The sequence below is a fragment of the Myxocyprinus asiaticus genome, chromosome 16 (assembly GCF_019703515.2).
Source record: "Myxocyprinus asiaticus isolate MX2 ecotype Aquarium Trade chromosome 16, UBuf_Myxa_2, whole genome shotgun sequence".
NCBI lineage: Eukaryota > Metazoa > Chordata > Actinopteri > Cypriniformes > Catostomidae > Myxocyprinus > Myxocyprinus asiaticus.
In genome coordinates, this window is record NC_059359.1 from 24,545,057 (window position 1) to 24,564,118 (window position 19,062).

The 19,062-nt window shown below is 37.9% G+C and overlaps 2 protein-coding genes across 5 annotated transcripts; both read right to left on the minus strand.

Moving 5' to 3' along the window:
- Positions 1 to 3,956: 3,956 nt before the first annotated feature.
- zgc:66448 (uncharacterized protein LOC327401 homolog) lies at positions 3,957 to 13,073 on the minus strand. Of its 3 annotated transcripts, none has more exons than XM_051720978.1 (3): positions 12,663 to 12,790; positions 9,745 to 9,921; positions 3,957 to 8,315 (listed from the first exon to the last, which is right to left on the minus strand). In XM_051720978.1, the coding sequence occupies exon 3, from the start codon at positions 8,254 to 8,256 to the stop codon at positions 4,117 to 4,119; it is 4,140 nt and encodes a 1,379-aa protein (XP_051576938.1). In that variant the 5' UTR covers positions 8,257 to 8,315; positions 9,745 to 9,921; positions 12,663 to 12,790; the 3' UTR covers positions 3,957 to 4,116. The 3 variants fall into 3 exon arrangements, with proteins under 3 accessions (XP_051576938.1, XP_051576939.1, XP_051576937.1); XM_051720979.1 differs by having other exon boundaries at positions 9,745 to 9,802; positions 12,663 to 12,751; XM_051720977.1 differs by lacking the exon at positions 9,745 to 9,921 and having other exon boundaries at positions 12,663 to 13,073.
- A 536-nt stretch (positions 13,074 to 13,609) lies between these two features.
- On the minus strand, positions 13,610 to 17,182 carry si:ch211-261d7.3 (myb-related transcription factor, partner of profilin). 2 transcript variants are annotated; one of them, XM_051721003.1, is made up of 4 exons: positions 16,887 to 17,182; positions 16,047 to 16,728; positions 15,299 to 15,724; positions 13,610 to 15,161 (listed from the first exon to the last, which is right to left on the minus strand). In XM_051721003.1, exons 2-4 carry the CDS (start codon positions 16,303 to 16,305, stop codon positions 14,380 to 14,382), a joined length of 1,467 nt encoding a protein of 488 aa, XP_051576963.1. In that variant the 5' UTR covers positions 16,306 to 16,728; positions 16,887 to 17,182; the 3' UTR covers positions 13,610 to 14,379. The 2 variants fall into 2 exon arrangements, with proteins under 2 accessions (XP_051576963.1, XP_051576962.1); XM_051721002.1 differs by having other exon boundaries at positions 16,047 to 17,182.
- Between the last annotated feature and the right edge of the window lie 1,880 nt (positions 17,183 to 19,062).

The window sequence follows — 19,062 nt, forward strand, 5'->3', positions numbered from 1 at the left end:
TGTTGGTGCTGGTTGCGACAGCTGTTTTTGTATTTTCACTCAGCTGAAGACTGATTGTTTTTGGTAGCGGTGACTGTTATAGCCTACTTAAAATAATAAATAACTGAAAACGTTACCCATCTTTTCATTTATTAATACACTACTGGTTGTTGGAAGTGTATTGTGCTGTAGAAAATATGTAAGTACATTTTTATCATGATTTTATTGCGTGAAAATATTTGTAAAAGTTAATACGTTTTGCTCATTTTGATTTTCAATACTTTGCACATTAAAAAATGTTTAACTGTAAAATTGCGTCGTCTGTAAAATATTAAATATAAGCTATTTCTTACTACTTTGTTTCACAATACACTGTATAAAACATAGTTAAAAATAAAATAAAATATATATACACTACCGGTCAAAAGTTTTGAAACACAACTGAAATGTTTCTCATGATCTTAAAAATCTTTTGATTTGAAGGCGTATTATTAAATGTTTGAAATTAGTTTTGTAGACAAAAATATAATTGTGCCACCATATTAATTTATTTCATTATAAAACTAAAATGTAATTAAAAAAAAAAAGTTTTTGAAATTAATGACTTGGACCAAATAATAAAGAAAAGCTGCCAATAAGTGCCCAACATAGATGGGAACTCCTTCAATACTGTTTAAAAAGCATCCCAGGGTGATACCTCAAGAAGTTGGTTGAGAAAATGTCAAGAGTACATGTCTGCAAATTCTAGGTAAAGGGTGACTACTTTGAAGATGCTAAAATATAACACAGTTTTGATTTATTGTGGATTTTGTTTAGTCACAACATAATTCCCATAGTTCCATTGATGTTATTTCATAGTTTTGATGACTTTACTATTATTCTAAAATGTGAAGGAAAAAAATTATAATAAAGAATGAGGAAGTGTTTCAAAACTTTTGACCGGTAGTGTGTATATAATATATATATATATGAGTCTGGTTCATCCTTGGGAGCAATTTCCAAATGCCTTAAGGTACCACGTTCATCTGTACAAACAATAGTATGCAAGTATAAACACCATGGGACCACGCAGCCATCATGCCGCTCAGGAAGGAGATGCATTCTGTCTCCTAGAGATAAACGTAGTTTGGTGTGAAAAGTGCAAATCAATCCCAGAACAACAGCAAAGGACCTTGTGAAGATGCTGGAGGAAACAGGTAGATGAGTATCTATATCCACAGTAAAATGAGTCCTATATCAACATAATCTGAAAGGCTGCTCAGCAAGGAAGATGCCACTGCTCAAAAACCGCCATTAAAAAACCAGACTACGGTTTGCAAGTGCACATGGGGGCAAAGATCTTACTTTTTGGAGAAATTTCCTCTGGTCTGATTAAACAAAAATGTACGTTTTTGGCCATAATGACCATTGTTATGTTTGGAGGAAAAAGGGTGAGGCTTGCCGAAGAATACCATCCCAACCGTGAAGCATGGGGGTGGCAGTATCATGTTGTGGGGGTGCTTTGCTGCAGGAGGTACTGGTGCACTTCACAAAATAGATGGCATCATGATGAAGGAAAATTATGTGGATATATTGAAGCAACATCTCAAGACATCAGCCATGAAGTTAAAGCTCGGTCGCAAATGGGTCTTCCAAATGGATAACCCCAAGCATACCTCCAAAGTTGTGGCAAAATGGCTTAAGGACAACAATGTCAAGGTATTGGAGTGGCCATCACAAAGTCCTGACCTAAATCTGATAGAAACATTTGTTGGCAGAACTGAAAAAGTGTGTGCGAGCAAGGAGGCCTACAAACCTGACTCAGTTACACCAGTTCTGTCTGGAGAAATGGGCCAAAATTCCAGCAACGTATTGTGAGAAGCTTGTGGAAGGCTACCCAAAATGTTTGACCCAAGTTGAACAATTTAAAGGCAATGCTACCAAATACTAACAAACTGTATGTAAACTTCTGACCCACTGGGAATGTGATGAAAGAAATAAAAGCTGAAATAAATCATTCTCTCTACTATTATTCTGACATTTCACATTTTTAAATAAATTAGTGATCCTAACTGACCTAAGACAGGGAAAGTTTTCTACGATAAAATGTCAGGAATTGTGACATGTATTTGGCTAAGGTGTATGTAAACTTCTGACTTCAGCTGTGCATATATATATATATATATATATATATATATATATATATATATACTAAACATAATTGACTTTATTTGATCAACCACTGGATATAGAGGTAGTAAAACTAAGGTATTTCAATAATTTGGAAATTTCACCATACATAGTTTAATAATGATAATATTCCTCTGTTACAGTGCATATTAGGCCTATTGTACAGGTCAGTCTAAATGTTTAAAACAGGCTGTCTAAAAATAGGCTTACGTTTTTTATTTTGCACAAATAATTTTTGCCATGTTTCTTAAGCACCAAACTCAATATTAACATTTAAAAAAATAAAATTGCAAGAACTTTTTTTTCTGTTTCAGGAGGATATTGACCTACCTAGGAAAACACCCCACATTCTTAGCAACATAACGTGAATTTTTTTTTTTTTTTTTTTTAACTGAGGTTTTAGATTAATATTTTTTAATCAGAAAAAGTAAAATATGTTGCTTACAGCTTTTCAGATGACAAAGATGCAACATACCCCAGTTTATATTGCGTGTTTAGGGGAGACATTGGCTAGTTGCCACACATGGATTTCACCACATCTCAGTAACACCAGAAAGAGTTGAACAGAAACGGACAATTGGTATTAAAATGAATGGGAGAAATTGAAACGCCTAACGGCCAACATATGTGGCAAAGAAAGTCCTGCGTTACAGGTAAAAGAGCTAAGCACCTTTTAGATACAGACATCTTCTGTCAGTCAACTCACGAATGCATATGCTAATTAGCTTAACCAGCCTGAAAAATTGCGTAAAAAGCTAAAATGTAGAGTTTAAATGAATGGTTGAACTGTGTTCTGAGGACAAGAGTTTTTTTCATAAAAGTCAGGTTGGTGAAAGCTGTAAATGTTGTAAATTTGTTAATTATTTTGTGTGTGTGTATTATGATATGTGTCCACAGGGATGTTTTTTCGGGGTCTGGGTGGGGTTGGTGATTGGGGAGGGATATTAATGGGGGTTAAATGTTAAATCGATGTGTATGTGTTGTGTTTTTCTCTGTTGTATATTTTTGAATCAATAAAAATATGTTAATTGTAAAAAAATTATAATAAATTTGTTAATTACAATATTTGTTGGCCTGTTTGATATTTGTGAGTGTCACAAAAATATAAATTTTGTTGTTCACAATTGTTTTTACTGTTTAATTTTTTTTTGAAAAGCCTATATCTTATTCACTGTTGTGCCATATTCTATTTTTGACAGGTATGAAAACTTCAGTGGGTTGTACTGTTGTTTAAAATGTTTTTATTTGTGGACAAAATCCATACACAAACATTAAAAATGAAAACATCTTTTCAAAAAAATAAACTCCAGAATGCACAAGTTGTGAGAATTAGACATGATCTAGGACCTTTACAGCTTTATAAAGTGCATGCCATTGAAGACAATGCAGTCCATCCTTCACAGCCTTGCTTTCATTCCCATCAAAAAATATAATATGGCACTACTGTGGACAAGTTCTATAAACTGTTGCTGTTGAATGGTAGGTTCCATTGTGACAACTTACCTTATATACAGAGAAAAACTGACAATCAACTCACTATTTGTACATTTTGTCACAAAAGGTAAACGTGTTCAATTAGCTGTATTTTTTCATATTACTTGTAAATGACCATAAGGTAAAAATATCTCTGTAAAATTTCTTGAGACAAAAAAGTGGTGAATGTGATTATGAATGTAAATTTAAATGATTTTCTTATATGTGCTTATGTTACAATAACACTGCAGTTCTTTATCATATACAGTATGTAATTGTATAATTTGGTTTGTGTGGTTTATTGCATGAGGGTAACAAATCACATGAAACTAGGATATGTACAGCTGGAAAATTTAATAACTGAATAAAAACATTAATACGTTTTAAAATCTTAAACAGACACTCCAGCAGTTTAACAGCAATTTACAGTAAAACAGCAAAGATACAGTCTAAAATCATCTATTGTTGTATGTATATAATTTTTTTAACTCAAACTCAGACATCTCGCTGTGCATGTTGCATATAGTGCATCTGTAATTCTAGCTCTCCAGGTAAAGAACAACCACAGATCATGCACTGGAATAGGTGATCAGGGGCAAAAGGCATTTTGTTGCCAATTTTGTGTGGCTCAGTTTGTTGGGTTAACTGAGGTAAGTTTGTCACTTGTGGCATGAGTGGCATCTCATTTATGGTGCCCTGTGAGGTAAAGAAGATGCCTTGTGGTAACGGACCTGAAAGCTGCCTTCCGACAGAATGTATTGGATGAGGAGCAGGTAAATTAAGGGTTGGTGGAGGTGGAGGAAAAGGCGGTGAGATAAAAGATGTAGGCTGATTTAGAGGAATCTGTCGGCCAGACATTAGGGCTACATGCTGTTGTGCTGGGATATGGCCTTGTTGAACTGGTCCATTTAAGAGGGCTTGGGAAACAACTGGAGTAGTTTGAAACCCCCACATAGGAGGTCTTTCTCCAAGAGGAAAACAAGCTGATGGATATGGCATGTTCATTGGTCCCAACTGGTTTGAAGGAGTCGCACTAACCCAGGTAGGAGGTATTTGAGTCTGTTGCTGCAGCTGTGGCTGATGAAGCTGTTGTTGTTGAAGCTGTTGTTGTAGCTGCATTTGGTGCGATGGCTGCTGTGGAACATGCATTTGTTGTGGTAGCTGCTGTGGTACCTGCATTTGCTGCGATGGCTGCTGTGGAACATGCATTTGCTGTGGTAGCTGCTGCGGTACCTGCATTTGTTGTGATAGCTGATGGGGAACCTGCATTTGTTGTGGCAAATGGTGGATTATTCTGTGTTGTTGCTTCTCCAATGCATCCCCAGGTATTTCTTGCAAGCTCGCAGTTGTAGACATTTCTAAAGGTGTTTGCAGACCCCATGGATTAGCGTTCTGTAAAGAGGAAGCACCAGTGGATAGCACCATACCATCAGTCTGACCCAAAATTGCCATTTTAGCCAGACCTGGGGACTTCTGGATTTGCAAATCATCCTTTCTAACACGAGGAAGTTTATTAGATTCATTGCTAGTTGGTGCTTCCAAGTCAATGGTTACTTTGTCATCCTCTGGTTTAGTTTGTACTGAATCACAGAGTAATGACCATTGTGACTGCTTTGGGTCTTGAACATTAAGCAGCTGGTGTGGTGAACTCTGACTCCTGGACTGTGTTGTCACATCTGGTGATAAAGGCCTGTCCATGTGGTGTGGTGACTCTGGAGAGTTTGATGTATTCACCCAGAGAGAAGGATGCTTTCCTTTTTGCTCTTGATCAGTTCCAGATATTTTGATCTCTGGATAATGATTAGCAGCTAGGCTAGGTTGTGCTGACACTGGCACATTTGCTCGTGAAGTTTGCTGCTGGTGTATGAGGTTTGGAAGACCTGGCCACTGCATCTGCACATCAGTTGGCTGGGCTTCTAATAAACTATTAGGTCTCTGAGAGAGCAGCAGCTCTTCTGATGGGGGCGCAATTTGTAATTGCCATTCTTGCTGGAACTGAACTGGCCGGGAATGATTTTGTGCCTGGAAGTGCTGTGATCTCCGCTCCATGCGTTCATGTCTACCTTCACTGAAGCTGTGTGACTGTTGTGGAACCACATTTGGCATCTGACCAGGTAGAGGGTCTTGTCGTAGAGGCACTGCCCTCCCATTGTCTCTGTCTAATCTTGGCCTACCCCTACCTCTCTTGACACCACTTGCATTTACTCTACCTCTTTGAGAATGTACAGACATAGGATAACTGTGACTCGGTCCTTGCCGCTTGCGCATATGTATCTTTTGATGTACAAGGAGACTGCTAAGCCAAGGAAATGACTTATTGCACTCCTGGCAACGGTGGGGTCTCTCCCCTGTATGAGTATTAAGATGGTCACGGAGCAAGTAGGCTAAAGAAAAGCTCTTGTCGCAAAGATGGCATTTGTAAGGTTTTTCACCTGTATGGGAAAGCATATGCCGTTGAAGTTGACTCTCATCACTGTAGCCCTTGCGGCACTGTGTGCAGCGGAATGGCTTCTGTTGATGCAGCCTCTGGTGCGTTTTCATGTTATGAAGAAATGCAAAATCCTTACCACAGTCCGGGCATTTGTATGGCTTCTTCCCTGTGTGAATAATGGAGTGCTGCTGCAAGTAGCTACTAAATCTGAAGGACTTTTTACACACTTGACACTGGTAACCCTTGCCATGTATGCGCATGTGGAGCTCTAACACTGATCGGTAACGAAAGCATTTTCCGCAGTCTCTACACCTAAAAGGTTTCTTCTCTGTCTGTTCTCCCAATCCCCCAACTCCTGACACACTGTCAATATCTGCCTCATCCCTATTCCTCTTTTCAGGTACCACTTTAACCTGATTTGAGATATGTGATATGTTTACACCCAGTGTGTTTGTCACATGTGTTTGTAAATGGGACTGAAGGCTGGATTCCATTGGGAATTTGAGAGGACAATATCGGCATGCATAAACTTTATCAAATCTTCGGCCATTGCTCATCCTTTCGTACTCTGCTTCATGGATTAACATGTGTGCTCTTAGCTCAGCTGCTTTATTAAACATTTGAGGGCAAAGAGGACAGTTGCGCTGCTGCTCAATTTTATGGTTTGTGTTCTCTTTACCCAGTCCTCCCATATCTCTGCCATGAGTTACATTATGGTTCGTAATACGTGCCTCAGACCTAGCCGAGTCAGAGATCCTCTTGTGTTGGCGACAATGTGCTCGCATGTTTTGCGCAAAAGCAAACTTTCTTCCACAGTATGAGCAGTGGTAAGGCTTTCGGCCAGTGTGAAGATACTGGTGCTGTTGCAAAACGCTGCTATATTTGAAGCTCTTTACACAGATTTTGCACTGATGTGGCTTTTCTTCCGTGTGCCTACGTCGATGGTCCTCCATGATGAAGCGATTCCTGAAGACCATATTACAATCTGGACACTCATAAGGCTTCAGAGCAGCATGGGATCTTTGGTGGATATGGAGTGTGGCCACACTCTGAAAGCCTTTGTTGCATTCCAGGCATCGATACGGACTGTCTAATGAGTGACTCTGCATGTGGGCATTTATGGACACCCTGTACTGGAATTCTTTGCGGCACAGAGGGCAGCGAAAACGCTTCTCCACATACTGTTCACAAGCATGAAGCCTTAATCTTACCATTGTACAGAAACGCATACCGCAGTGCTCACACTGAAATTTCCTCTGTTTCTTGTATATTTTGTAGTTTGACATCCTCTGAGAGAGTAATTTTGAACGTGACACTTTTGATACAAATCTAGTTTGGCTTTCTTCTTTATGTGTACTGCGGTGTTTGATGAGGTCACTTCGATGCTGAAAAGTGATGCCACATTCCTTACAAGTGAGGGAAGCCTGCTCATCCTGGTGCATGTGAAAGTGTCTATGCAGATTGAATGTTTCCCGACGAGTGAACTTTTTACCACATTCGTTACATTCCAGGCTGCTTTTCCTTTGCTTGACAATGAATCTTGTACCACCACTCTTAGATTTTTCTTCTTCTCCCCTCTCTTCTGTGTTGGGATTAACCTTTTCCATGCTGTTGGGATCTCCTGTTTTCTCTATCTCCCCTTCCATGCCTTGCATTGCCTTGGTAGAAGCTTCCATTTCATCAGCTCCTCCCCTCTCTTCTGTGTTGGGCTTAACATTTTTTATGCTGTTGGAATCTCCTGCTTTCTCTATCTCCCCTTCCATGCCTTGCATTGCCTTGGTAGAAAGCTCCATTTCTTCTGTTCCTCCCCTCTCTTCTATGTTGTGCTTAACTTTTTCCATGCTGTTGGTATCTCCTGTTTCCTCTATCTTCTCTTCTATGCCTTGCATTGCCTCGGTAGAAGGCTCCATTTCTTCTGCTCCTCTTCTCTCTTCTGTGTTGTGTTTAATTTTTTCCAAGCTGTTGGGATCTCCTGTTTTCTCTCTTTCTTTTTCCGTGCTTTGCATTGCCTCAGCAGAAGACTCCATTTCTTCTTCTTCTCTACTCTCTTCTGTGTTGTGCTTAAACTTTTCCATGCTTTTGGGATCTCCTGTTTCCTCTGTCCCCCCTTCTGTACCTTGCATTGCACCGCTGGAAAACTCAATTTCTTTACCTTCCCTTGTCAACATCTCTTCATCTTTTTTCAGTTGGTGTTCTTCCTCCATGCCAAGCTTTGAATCTGAGCCAAAGTTTTCCACTATTTCCTCATTATTGATTTCTAGACCTGTGGATTGATAGTGAAACATTAAACAGAAGGAAGTTTAACTGTGAAAGCAATATAAAACCTCAATAGGCAGCAGTCATCCAGATTCATATTTGAATTAACCTATTTAAATGATTTTAACCTTTTAAAAAGGAGCACAACATATATAAAAAAAAAAATTATTTAGTGTTCTCTATTATTTTATTTTAATTATAACCTTTTCATGCATGGTGTCCCAGTATGAGGACAGCTGATTTGTAGTGTGTAATTCCTATCTTGAACTGAGAATTATGTCATTTTAAACTTGTGCAATAACTTTATTTATTTATTACTGTGAATTATTTAGACAGTTTTTTTCTTTAATAAAAATATGTTGGAGGAATTTTACAGCTCTAGACACATAGATATATCTAGAAATACAGTATTACCAACAATCTTTGTACAATGTTTATAGTTCTATCATACACATCTTCACTTCACTGGTACCCCAGTGTCTGGTCTGTTTTATTCTCTGTATACATATTTTGTCTCATAAGTTTACACCCCCTTTCAGAATTTAATGGATAAAAGATTATATATTTTTTATTTAGTACTGCCCTTCAGAAGCTCCATAACAGATATTTACATATATCTTACCAGACAAAATAATAACAATTTAACAATTGATCCTGTTCAAAAGTTTACATCCCCTTTGTTCTTCATATAGTGTGAAGCCTTCTTGAGCATTAATAAATGTTTGCACCTGTTGTAGTAGTTGTGTGAGTCCCTAAATTGTCCAAACTGTCAAAAGCTGGATGTCAATATCATATAGCCACTGTTGGAAAGAACTAAAATGTGCAGAAGATGCTGGGAAACCAAAGTACATGCAGTACCTGGAGGATGTTTACAGTGGGCAGCTTCACTGTTGAGGACAAAGCAGGGACTCATGCACAACTATCACAAAAGATACAAACAGTCATTAATCATCAAAGAAGCAACACACTAGGGCAGTGGTTCTTAACCTGGGGGTCATGATGTATCAGTGAATGAGAGCCTTAAACTGTCCAAGATGCTAAGGCACTGAAAAACTAAACATTAATCACTACAAACAAAGCCATTTAAGTTTTTCCAACAAAAACTACAAGAGCTGCGTGGTCAAAAATCAGTTTTACACTTGCAAAAAGGTTAAGATCCACTGCACTAGGGCTATGTCGATACAATCAAATATAGATATATCTGAAAATGAGCCTGCAGAATTCACAGTTTCTCTTGCGGGCACGCTGGGGCTCTCTCTCGCATTTGGCACTAGTGCTGTACAAAAATATCGATCGTGATTTGACGATACTTAAAATCCCAAGATCACTCTTTTATTCTATGCGCAACCCTCTCCAATGTGCGTAAATCACTTGCATATGCAAGTGAAAATGTCTGTGATTAGCCACTGGCTAGTACTTTTTCAGATTTCACTCACCAGTGTTTGAGTAGTGTAGTGGTGAAGAAGTTCAGCACCAAGATCTTTTCACTGTGTGCTGAGAGTAAAAGTTTGGTTTGACTCTTTCCGTGTTATGTGCTCCAAAGACAAGATCCACACAATCCATTTGTCATTGAATAATGTTTCTTTTTAATGCTTTCTGTTCTTTACAGTCAGCTATTGATCAAAAACAACAAAATAAACATTTAATTCTAATCATATTGGATGCTGTAAAGAAGCCATTTGACAATTCTGTAAAAGTCCCTGCCATATTATTAAAGTAACAGTACCGTTTTAACACTTGTTCTACATATCAATGTAAATACTTGTAAATAGTACAAATTAGGCATGTAAACAACAAACATCTTACAAAATATATATATATATATGCATATATAATATATGCAGTTGCAAGACACCACATTTATTGATGGAATACATAAACTTTGTATATTCTTAAAAGGCTCAAATGTGACCAAAATAGTGAAAAACCAAAGTAAAAAAATTTTATTGAAATTTTCTTTAATTTACAGAGTTAGAACATCACCTGTATAATTAATAACAACATTAGCTGTGAATTTCTTTCATACTGTAAGCAAAATGGACATTATAACTAAAATATACCCAAATTAATTGGAATTGAAAGTTTGTGAAATCACAATCGATTCATTATCGTGATGTATCATGATATTTTGAATCGTGGCATATATCGCTATACATATCGTATCATGAAGTGGCTGGCAATACCCAGACCTACAATATCAGCCCTTATAAATATCAAGATCTGGTTGTAATCAAATTGTCTCTAATTAAACATGGACAAAACTGAGGTTATGTTATTCGGTCTAGGGATGTGCTTCGGTGATCGACTAATCAACTAGTCGTCTAACAAATGACCAGGGTAGGGTTGCACCAGCTGTGCATAAGTTCTCACGTAAGTTAGGACGTGAAGTTCACACTAAGGGCTTAGTAACTACTAGTTAGTTTGTAACCAAGTCAGTGCTTAATTTGGTTGCACCACCTGTTCTTAAGGCAAGACTTAACTTGTAGGTCATAAGCTCTCCGTAATGTAATGCGTAGTGGCATATTATGACGTTTACCTGTATTTATCCAATAAGCAGCCTTCACATTTATACACAGAAGTGTTAAAAAAGCTGTGAACTTAAATTTGATCTTGTTACAGTTGATGTTCAAACCTTGTTTGCTCATGTAACTGTCAGCTGTTATAAATTATAACCCCATTAAAATAAGATACGTAATAAAAGTAGATTTGATAAATAGCATATTTGCCCTGTGTAAATAACAATATATAGGAACTGTATCTAAAATAAATAAGGGGTGATAAATAAATACTAATACAACAAGCTGGAAAACAGACATTTATTCAATTTAATATCCTATATATATTTTGAATGTGTTGAAACTTGACACCGGGTGACACCATGAAAACTGCAACGTTTGAACGGTTTCATGCTGAAGAGCAGCTTAAAAGTACGTTTTCTCTCTCTCTCTCTCTCTCTCTCTCTCGTAAATGTCAATATCATAATGTATATCGAAATGATTGATGCCTGTCACGCAAAACATGAGCTCATTGATATCATAAAATATCAGTCTGCTTTTTTATTCCATCCGTTACGTCTGGTCAGAGGCTTCCGTAAATATTTAGTTTATACGTAGTTTTACGTTTTACCTAAGTTTAATGGTGCAACTCTCAAATATTTGGTGGTGCGTAAATTGTGACTTAGTGACCATTTTTGCCACAACTAGTCTAAGTTTGAACTTGCGCACAGCTGGTGCAACCGGCCCCAGTCGATTAGTGGAGTCGACTACTAACATTAGCCCAATATTTTTAGTGGTTGTGGTTTAATGGGACACAATTCTCAATTTAATTAAGAGACGCAACTTCTTGGAGAGCGTTTTTTGCGTGACTACAGCTTGCTGTTCTTAAAAGTGAATTATAGTCAGCACAGTAAAATCTTCTGCAAGAAGTTTCGTCTCTTTAATGCTTTAAATTCAGTTCAAAGGGATGCAAACCCTTGGGCGGTAAAAAGGTGATAAAGTCGTAGCCGGTGTTCCAGATGCATAATTTCTGTTGATTTGTTTGTTGTATATTTAAAGCTGTTTTTTTTTTTTAAGTGTTTAAGCTTAAAGTAGCCCTTGTAAGTGGATTTTAATAAGGAAAATGTGTATTGTATTTTTTTTTTTATATAATTTAATAGATATGGACAAAAAATAATAATAATAATTTTTAAAAAAAATTAGCATCATGTTATTGACCCATCTATGTCAAATAGCTTCATCAGGGCAGTGCTGAAAAAAAAAAAACCTAAATGCTATTTTTTTTTTTTTTTTTTTTATGAGCCCTCTTATTTAAAAAAAAAAAATGAACATCCTGCAGATTTCAAGAGGGATGCAAACTTCTGCACTCGTACACACACAAGAGGTACGTAATCTTCAAACCACTTGGCAAAGTCATGTGACAGAGTAGGCTTATTACAATTTATCATTAACCATGATCCTGTATTCTGTTACTTCACTGAAAGTTGAAACTCTGAAGATGGTTGACTAAAAGGCCTAAATAGGGAAAATTTCTAACTGTGGTGAACATGGATTTTCTTACTTAGGTGTGTTTTTGTTGCAAACAGACTGATATTCAAAAATATAGCAAATTATGTATATAATTCTAAGTAATTGATACATCTAAAACCAATCTTTAAGCGTGAAAGGGTTAAACAAGCTGTTGTGTTTCTGATTGGGTTAGAACAGGCCAATTACAGAGTAATAATTGCTGCCCGAAAAAAACGCTCGTTGTTTCGTGGTATCTTGCGAAGGCTGAATATATGTGTGAAATTATACAACAATGTGCAATTTCCAAGAGATCGTGCCGTTTACTGCCCTTTATGCAAAGTTGTGCTTACCTTTGTTTTCATTGTGCAAATTCTCCGATGCCGCCCCGAAATCCTCTCCAGACTCAGTAGAAACGCTTTCCCTGCTATTATTTTGAACGCACACATCCCTTTTTTGCTCGCCCATCGTTGGAGTCGTCGAATAACATGGCATTCCTGATGCATCTTTGTTACGCGGTGGAAGATCAGGGCCATGTGGAGATGAATTTTCACTTGCTTGTAAAGACGGAACATCGGAGTCTGTCGTTCCCTTAGCGTCGCCGCCTCGTGCACAAACCTCCGCGTTACAATCAACAATTGCTACACGTGCAGGCTGCAAGTCTTGTTTATCTCCCGTGGGTGTACCATTACTGAGTTTATTGTCTAATTGTTGTTCGGATTCAGACTGTACAGTAGCCATGTTTCACATATTTTTTTTCTCTTTTCTCCACCCCTAAAAACATGGAAGCAAGCGATTGATTGGGAGTGTGTGTTACGTCATCTGCGCCCTCTGCGACTACACTTAAAGGGACACGGGATTTTCAAAAATTGTTGATGGTTCCGATTTGCATTTTAACTTTACATATAAAGATTGTTTTATTGATTTAGCAGATTTATTGATAACCCTGGTCAGTCATTAAGTACCTTATATAAGCGTGCCCTTCCTGTGTAGATAGTAATTCGGAGATTTTTTAAACACATTTTATTTGTAATTCCATTACCTGTGAACAGATTGTCAGAATTAACAGAAATCTGAAATCTAGCAAAACCATGCATACATCTCATGTGTTATATAAAAAAATATACTAAAAAGTAAAGCTTAGTTAGTTAAATAAAAAGATGGATATCGGAATAACTATATATGTTTTGTTACACATTATAACTATAACACATTAAGAGGAGTTATAATTATATTACCACACATTTGTAATACACATTTTTATCCTTTAATTTCCTGTTATAATATTAAAAAAACGTGATAAATGTATAGATTGCTTTTATTAAATTTTGATAATAGCCAGACATTTTTTCCAAGCACAAGTGATTTTTGTTAACATGGTGAAAAGTTTGTAAAATAGTATATACTGATCTACAGAGGCTTTCTTATATTGCATGCAAAGTGATTGGGCAACTTTTTTTTATTTTTATTTTTTTACATTAGACAATGATTCCGAAAACTACATGTTTAATGGCATTGTGAAGAACTCCTAAGTAATATAATATCCCTTCAAACAGCATATGGATGTATTTTATTAAACAGTGAAAATAGCCAAAGCAAAATGTCCTTTTGCACCAATTTTTGGTGCCCAAACAAAGAATAAAAATGAATGACGTTTATCTCACTACAGTATGAATACTAAAGGGATTTAAACCTGCCCTATAGAATTTCTTTCTAAACTTGCAATTATTATATATAAACTTAAGCCAGAAAATATCTGTTATTTACTATGAGCAACAAAAGAGTTTAGAGGTCAATTTAGATATATTTTTGAGCTTTTTGATATATATATATATATATATATATATATATATATATATATATATATATATATATATATATATATATACATACACACACACACACACACACACACACACACTTTATTATATATTTGCGTTTAGGAATAACAAAATGTGGCTGCAATGACATGGCACAATCTGCAACTAGCTAGTTTTATAAAACATTGCTTCAAATAAATAATTTTACTGCAACCGAATACAGTTTATTCTTCTACATCTCACGGCAACATCAACGTCTGCGTCTTCCTCTAAGGTCTACAGGCCTGCCACGGCGGTGCCGTTGGATTGTTCCATTTATGTCAGTCGGTTGTTCAGTATGCCTAGTTCCATCTAAAATATCTGGAGGTGGTGGAATAGGTGGAACTGTTGCTGGAATTTGCTGCTCTAGCTGTGGATGCTGTTGCTGCAATAACTGTTGTTGTGGATGTTCTTGTTGCTGCTGATGTTGTGCAATTTGTTGTAGCTGTTGTTGCTGAAGTTGTTGTTGTGGAATTTGTTGCTGCTGAGACTGAGGTTGCTGATGCTGCATCTCAAGTAGTTCCAACAGACGTTGCAAAAGTACATTATTCTGCTGCAAGCTATTTGTAAGCGCCTCTTGCGAAGCCACAAGTGTCCGCATGTCACGTCTAAGCCCTTCTGCAAACTCACGCAGGTTCTGTTCCATGCGATCTCCAAGCTGCATGGCTGCTTCCCCCAGACCCCGAAGTTCATCTTCAAGCCAGGAACTGCGTGGGGGAGGGGGCTCCAGTGGGCCCTGGTGCGTCCCTAGGGATGGTTCTGGGCTTGGCTGAGGGGTCCCATTGAGGAAGGGAGCGCTGTAAAGGGGTGAAGGAGGTAGCCACCGTTCTGATGTTGGAGGTTGTACTATTCCCAGGCCCAGGCCTAAACCCAGTTTATCTTCCATGCTGTTCTCCACACCCTCACAATCCCCATCTCCATCATCAACCTCTTGCTCACCAGCTTCTTCCTCCTTTTCAAAACCATCTCTTTCAGAGCCATCTCCAATTGCAACTGAAACAGAGAAGAACTATACATTAATATGTGCATTAACATCTACATAAATTGACTACAGCATTCCCATGTTTAACAGTCAAAACTAAATTTCAATACACAACTAAATTTGTGGGATCAGTCACCAAAAACATTACCTGGATCAGTATCTGACAGGTAAGTGAAACTGCCTTTCCCCCTGGTGCTCTGCTTTTGACGAGATTGCTGAAGCCTGGGACTAACTTGGGCTGACCTTCCCATAATTGCCGCCCCTCGGCTGGATGGCAGGTAGCAGGTGCGGACCCGTGCATCAGCCAGTCTACCACCATTACGTCTCTTCAGGTCATCCCAACGTTTCTTTACTTCTCTTAGAGTTCGTGGGACTCTAGACACAGCATTTACACGCTCAAGTATTCCAGCCCAAATGCGCTCTCTTTCTCTGCGCCGGAGCCTCCCAGCTGGACCAAATAGCTCCCCCTCACACCGGGTCACCTCTGATACCAACACCTCCAGCTCTGCCCCGCTGAAGCGACTCTTCCTTTTTCCTGCACCTCCTGCGGCTAATGCTGAAGAAACACCCCTGTCTTCCACAAAAGGCACATTTTTATTTAAAGGCATAGTTCACCCCCCAAAAAATAAAATAATAATAATTCTTGTATTTATTCATATGAATGTGAATTGTGACTGAGGCTATCATTCTGCCTATCATATGGATTTGGAACTACATATAGGTGAGTAAATGATGACAGAATATTCATTTTTGGGTGTACTAACCGTTTAACATCAAAGCCATGCTTTGCATTTCAATTTAAGTTTACTGTAATGTTAGCAACAACGTTTCAGTAAACTCGATCAATTATTAACACTTTTTTACAATCAAACCCTTAACCAAAAGATAAAGCTTACTTGGGTCAACTGGGGTGAGTTCATCTGAAGACATTCCAGGTGCAACTATGTTGGAATGCACAACCACAACGTTAAAAGGGAGGCTAGCAGGCAACCCACCATTTGGGTGGTCACAACTGCCCTCTGAGTCTTCATCTTCTCTGGGGAAACCATCCTCTGAGACCCCACCTCCAAAGGGACCCTCTGGAGACTCCACTTTAATGTGCATGGGAGGTGAATGCTCAAATAGCAACCCTCCCTCCTCATAATATTCAGTCATGGATATGTTGTAGTTTGCAGACGCACCAATTGGTCTGCTGGACAGCGTGCCATTGACATGGAGGGTTAAAAGCCACCATGCTGTTCAATGGCAAGACACTCATTGCTTCATAGTGATGTATACCAAGGATAGCTTTAATAATAGGCTCAGTAATAAACAGCCATAGAAAACAGATATTTACTAAGAAACTGCAATAAGCTAACGTATAGTTTTATATTTAGACTAAATTTGTGCATTTATTGAGGTGTCTTTGTTGTCTGTATATTTTTTTAAAGCAAAGAAACAAAAACCTGTGGCTTCCGTCCAAAAGCGAAACTCGGAGATGTTCTTCTGCTATGTTTGATATTATGTACAAGTATCGTATACATGCTATTGCGCTGCCATTATTAAGACATCCGAGATATCACTTAATTGTAAACGAATCTGAAAATGACAAGGAAAAAATCATAGGCAGTAGAAATGGTGTTAAATAACATTAACGAATACATGTTCAATATAGTTGGTTTCAACATTATTTAGACATTAATATCATTAACAGTATTTATATTAAGGGCATATCTTGAACGTAAAGGCCAAATTACCTTTGTCGCAGCAATGCGCATATATTCTGCACCACATCCGCAATGGCTGCGCATTCCGCATAAATTACGTTAGCCTACACTAGCTCTTCACAGGCAAATACTGCTGTTCGTGTAAAAGTAATATATGCGACAAACCAGTTTAACGAAACAGTATGGTTTTGGAAAAACAAGAATCCTTACTCACACCGTTAGGTTGTGATTAATAGTCAAAACGTTTAAAAAGCGACAATAAGCCGATTTAAACGCATATGTGCAAAGCTAACCTCTTAAAATCCTAAATGTACACAGACCGCGAGTCGCAGGGAAATGACGTCACTTAGATATATTTGCCGTGTAGCTGTTACGTTCCCGAATAACAAAAATATTTTTTTTAAATCAAAGGGGTTAGGCTGCATTAGTCAAGTACTACTGAAGAACGACTAATTGCACTTCGTATTACAATCTAAACTTGCCAAACTATCAAAACACATAGATCCAGCTTGGACTTCGTATTGAAGCTGTAGCCTATGCTCTTGAATGCTAGATGTTACTTCTAAAGTCTTAAAGACTTTTAGAGACATGTTTTACATGCACAATTACACATTTATATTACATTATTTGTATTACTTCCAGATGTCTCATTTTTCAGGCCACAATGGTTTTTGAAAGTCAGTTTTGATATAGGCCTACACTTTACTGACCACTTTATTAGGTACACCTGCTTATTCATGGGGGTCAGGACCTTCAGTTAATGTTCACGTCAACCATCAGAATGGGTAAAAAATGTGATCTCAGTGATTTGGACTGTGGCATGATGTTGGTGCCACACCGGCTGGTTTGAGTATTTCTGTAACTGCTGGTCTCCTGGGATTTTCACCCACAAGAGTCTCTAGAGTTTACTCAGAATTGTGCCAAAAAAAAAAAGCATCCAGTGAGTGGCAGTTCTGCAGATGGAAACCCCTTGTCGATGAGAAAGGTCAACAGAGAATGGACAGACTGGTTTGAGCTGACAGAAGGGCTACGGTAACTCAGATAACCCCTCTGTACAATTGTAGTGAGCAGAATAGCATCTCAGAATGCACAGCACGACAAACCTTGAGGCGGATGGGCTACAACAGCAGAAGAACATGCCGGGTTCCACTTCTGTCAGCAAAGAACAGAAAGCTGAGGCTACAGTGGGCCTACCATCTGTGTACCTCAGCAGAAATCGAGATTCATCAGACCAGGCTACATTTTGCCAGTCTTTAATTGTCCAGTTTTGGTGAGTCTGTGCCCACTGCAGCCTCAGCTTTCAGTTCTTGGCTGACAGAAGTGGAACCCAACATGAATGCACATTCAAAGTTGCTTTAGATAAAAGTGTATCCCAAATACATAAATGTAACTATTAAATCAAATGAAGTTACAATAAGGTAAGGTAAGGTAATTTATTTATAAAGCACTATTAAAAACAACGGGTAGTTGACCAATGTGCTGTACAATTTCTAAACATATGCAAAGAGCAAATACACGAAACACTAATATTATACAACACATACATCTAACTACTCACATAAAAACAACAAGCTACTAACATATCAGCAAGCAGAGTTAGACAAAAAAGCCAGAGAAAAAAGATGAGTTTTTAAAAGAGATTTAAAAGATACCACTGTGGAGTTCTAATATGCAAAGGGCCAGAGCTTCGGAGCCAACACTGAAAAAGAACGATCACCCCAAAGTTTACGTCTAGACCTCGGGACAATCAGGAATTTCTGGTCAGAGGACCTAAGTGATCTTGACAGTGAGTATAACTGTAACAAATCTGAGAGATAGGGTGGTGCCATACCATTTAAAGATTTAAAAACAAACAACAAAATCTTAAAATCAATCCTATAACGAATTGGCAACCAATGTAAAGAAAACAAAATTGGAGTGATGTGGTCCCGCTTTCAAGAACCTGTCAACAATCTTGCTTATATAACAATAAAACACCTGTAACAACTTTCTCAATATGACATTTATGAAAAATACCCTTGAGAACACAGTTCAAACTCTCAGTTAAAATGTACATTCATAATGTAGTTGAACCTTGCCCTAGTATAGTCCAGTGTAGATTTATGTTGTCCACTTGTTTACCTAACACTGTTAGAAAAATATGATGATTTAACCACTGCTAGAGAAAAGAAAAATGTATGCAATTGGGGTTTTGACTCAAAACTTT

Excerpts from the sequence above, each read along its gene's own strand:
- zgc:66448 (XM_051720977.1), bottom strand. The coding sequence starts at position 13,050 with ATGGCTACTGTACAGTCTGAATCCGAACAACAATTAGACAATAAACTC. Across the intron at positions 8,316-12,662 it reads TTTGCACAATGAAAACAAAG|GTCTAGAAATCAATAATGAG; the intron begins GTAAGCACAACT and ends ATCAATCCACAG.
- si:ch211-261d7.3 (XM_051721003.1), bottom strand. The coding sequence starts at position 16,305 with ATGACTGAATATTATGAGGAGGGAGGGTTGCTATTTGAGCATTCACCT. Across the intron at positions 15,725-16,046 it reads ACTCACCCCAGTTGACCCAA|ACAGGGGTGTTTCTTCAGCA; the intron begins GTAAGCTTTATC and ends CTTTTGTGGAAG. Across the intron at positions 15,162-15,298 it reads CCTGTCAGATACTGATCCAG|TTGCAATTGGAGATGGCTCT; the intron begins GTAATGTTTTTG and ends TCTCTGTTTCAG.